The sequence below is a fragment of the Coenobita brevimanus genome, chromosome 54 (assembly GCF_032717465.1).
Source record: "Coenobita brevimanus isolate Jiangsu-jjx chromosome 54, ASM3271746v2, whole genome shotgun sequence".
Lineage (NCBI taxonomy): Eukaryota > Metazoa > Arthropoda > Malacostraca > Decapoda > Coenobitidae > Coenobita > Coenobita brevimanus.
The window spans coordinates 29,599,665-29,602,712 of NC_137007.1; the positions used below are offsets into that span (position 1 = coordinate 29,599,665).

Genomic DNA, 3,048 nt, shown 5'->3' on the forward strand with positions numbered 1-3,048 from the left:
CCCTCACCCGGCACAGGTAAATATCAGTACTTGTATTAATAATAGTAGTAGCAGTAATAGTGAAAATAATAATAATAATAATAATAATAATAATAGTAGTAGTAGTAGTAGTTGTAGGAGTAGGAGTAGGAGTTGGAGTAGAAGTAGTAGTAGTAGTAGTAGTAGTAGTAGTAGGAGTAGGAGTAGTAGTAGTAGTAGTAGTAGTAATAGTAGTAGTCCATATGATACCCCAACCCCAGCCTCCTCTTTCAGCGCCTGCCTCACCCTCACCCGGCACAGTTGAAGAGCACAGTGATCCCCGGGAATTCCTTAGCCAGCGCCTTGATGCCGCCAAAGTCACGCACGTCCACCACACGGGTAGCTACACCTGCCGGAGGGGTGGACGCGTTGATTGTAGACAGATGTATAGATAAATAGAAGAGGTAGAAAGACAGACAGATAAGTAGATGGGTAAATAAATAGGCAGATAGGAAGATGGATGGATGGATGGGTAAACAGGTATATAGATGGATAGATAGAAAGACAGACTAACAGGTAAGCAGAATGATAGAAAGATAGAGCAGGGGTATTAATATGATCTTTTTTTTCTCTCTCTTTTGCTCTCACTTTTTTACTCGAGGGAGGTAATGTTCCCTCCTCCTCCTCCCCTCCTCTCTTTCTCTCTCTTTCTCTCTCTCTCTCTCTCTCTCTCTCTCTCTCTCTCTCTCTCTCTCTCTCTCTCTCTCTCTCTCTCTCTCTCTCTCTCTCTCTCTCTCTCTCTCTCTCTCTCTCTCTCTCTCTCTCTCTCTCTCTCTCTCTCTCTCTCTCTCTCTCTCAAGACACTCCTTACTTGCCACAGTTTATACACGGACCAAAATACACAAACATATAACTTAGCCTGTCCTCTGTAACATACGTGGGTTTGACTCCAGTTCCTTCAGCTTCTCTCCATTGATATCCACAGCCACCACCAGCGCTGCACCCTCCCTCAGGAACGCCTCAAGAGTAGCACGTCCGATGCCTGCAAGGGGCGAGGACCATTAAAAAGAGTCAGTAGTATGTCCTCCTATTTGTTTTAAACGCACGCGCAGCCAAAGAAACATTTATCTTCCCATTTCTATCTGAAGAAAATTTATAACTGGCGAAACACACTGAGAACAGTCTTTCTACTAATGCGTGTTTCAAATGGTTCGATTTTTCCGCTATGTATTCGTCAAACTTTGGGAAGATGCTTGTTTCTCTGTCTCTACAGTACCTTGTTCCAGTTTCCTATACTCTAATCGCTCACAAGGAGAAAACTTGCCATCTCTCCACCTTGAATTCTGAGCTGTAACAAGGGAATAACACTAGGATTTGGCGCTAGTCATGAACAAAGTCCGTGAAAAGGATGTAGAATCGTAGTACTGCTTTATCCTGCCACTGAGCTACAGGAAATTGTCTGTAAGAGGACGAAAATCTCCGACAAGTAAAAGTGAATGAACTGTAAATGAAGCATATAAACTCCTCCAGTCACAAATACAGCCAATGCAACTTAGATTTTTTTTACATACACTTCTCACCCTACACTTCAGAAAGCTTCTACATCTATACCCGTGTGTGCAGCAATGGGTGAGAGCGGGTTCCAACTCTAGGGACAGAAAGTGGTGCTCCTCGGACTTATGGATCAGCTTACTCGTCAGTACCAATAAAACGCAGCTTGAACGCTTATGCAGTGAGGTGATCTGTGACAAACGGGCCAAATCCACCAAGTTTCGATATTTTTTTGCCTTTATATTAGTATCAGTTTGGATGTTTTACGAAAAAATTTGACTGTGCCGGAAAGGTGCTCCCAACTTTCTGCTTTGTTGTCGTAAAACTACTTGTGATTCTAGGCTATGGTAATCGTTAAACATAGGCTTATTATAATCTCATTTTAGGGCAAGGGTTCTTCAGATTTTAAAGCATACTCCCCACCTAATCGTTAACCTGGCACACAACACCATGGGCTACTTGGCATCATGGCACATTTGCTCTAACTGTTTCTAATTACACGGGCGATAGAATATTTTTTTCCTGCTTCTACACATGAAGGTTGTGTTGTATGTAAAGCACATTTCTTATAACTGTAAAGGTGAAAGTCTCGAGCGGTACTGAATTCCTTTGAAAGAACTGGAGCATCGGAATAATAAAAGACGAAATTATACTACTACCACTACTACAACCCCCACTACTACTACTGACACTACTAGTATTACTACGACTATTACAACTACTGCTATTACAACTGCTATTTACCTTGTGCAGCAGCAGTTATCAAACACTGCTTCCCTGCCAGTCGACCGGTGGGGGTAGCAGAAGGGGAGGCCATGGCGCAGACGCAAAGAAAAAGTAAACAGGTAAGACTGAGATGCAGAAGGGTTAAGAGAAGTTATAAGAAAACAAAAAAAATGAGAGACAACGAAACGAAGACTGGTGAGAAAGGGAGAGACAGGAATAACTGAAAAAAAAAAAAAAATAGAAGGATAAGTGGTGAAGGAGGGGACGGAAGCAGAGATGTAAGGCAGAGAAGTTAGTGGGTGAGGCAGGAAACGCAGAGGAAGGCAGACGGCAGTGTAGTGAGGCAGGTCGAGATGGATGGAGCACTAGAGATTCTAAACACTTAAGCCCTTCCCACACTGATGAGACATGAAGGTCACACACACACACACACACACACACACACACACACACACACACACACACACACACGCACACACTAATGGGAGTTGAAGGTCACATACTCACTCACGGCATAGCAACACACACACACACACACACACACACACACAGTGAGAGAGAGAGAGAGAGAGAGAGAGAGAGAGAGAGAGAGAGAGAGTTTTCAAACGATACAGATCTTGACTGCGATGAATGGAGAAATTTTTGAAATATTAAGCAATTCATTTCATGTCCGTAAAACATATAGTGAGAGGAACTGCGCGCGCGCGCGCGCGCGTGCGTGCGTGCGTGCGTGCGTGCGTGTGTGTGTGTGTGTGTGTGTGTGTGTGTGTGTGTGTGTGTGTGTGTGTGTGTGTGTGTGTGTGTGTGTGTGTG

General features: G+C 43.8%; 1 protein-coding gene across 1 annotated transcript in view; it reads right to left on the minus strand.

Moving 5' to 3' along the window:
* The window catches only part of LOC145401074 (dehydrogenase/reductase SDR family member 6-like), a 6,457-nt gene extending 4,131 nt beyond the window's left edge, over positions 1–2,326 (minus strand). The window contains exons 1-3 of the mRNA XM_080273446.1: positions 2,254–2,326; positions 896–1,000; positions 271–367 (exon numbers count right to left, since the gene is read on the minus strand). Of these exons, the coding sequence (XP_080129572.1) occupies positions 271–367; positions 896–1,000; positions 2,254–2,326 (275 nt within the window). The remainder of the gene's footprint in view (positions 1–270; positions 368–895; positions 1,001–2,253) is intronic.
* Between the last annotated feature and the right edge of the window lie 722 nt (positions 2,327–3,048).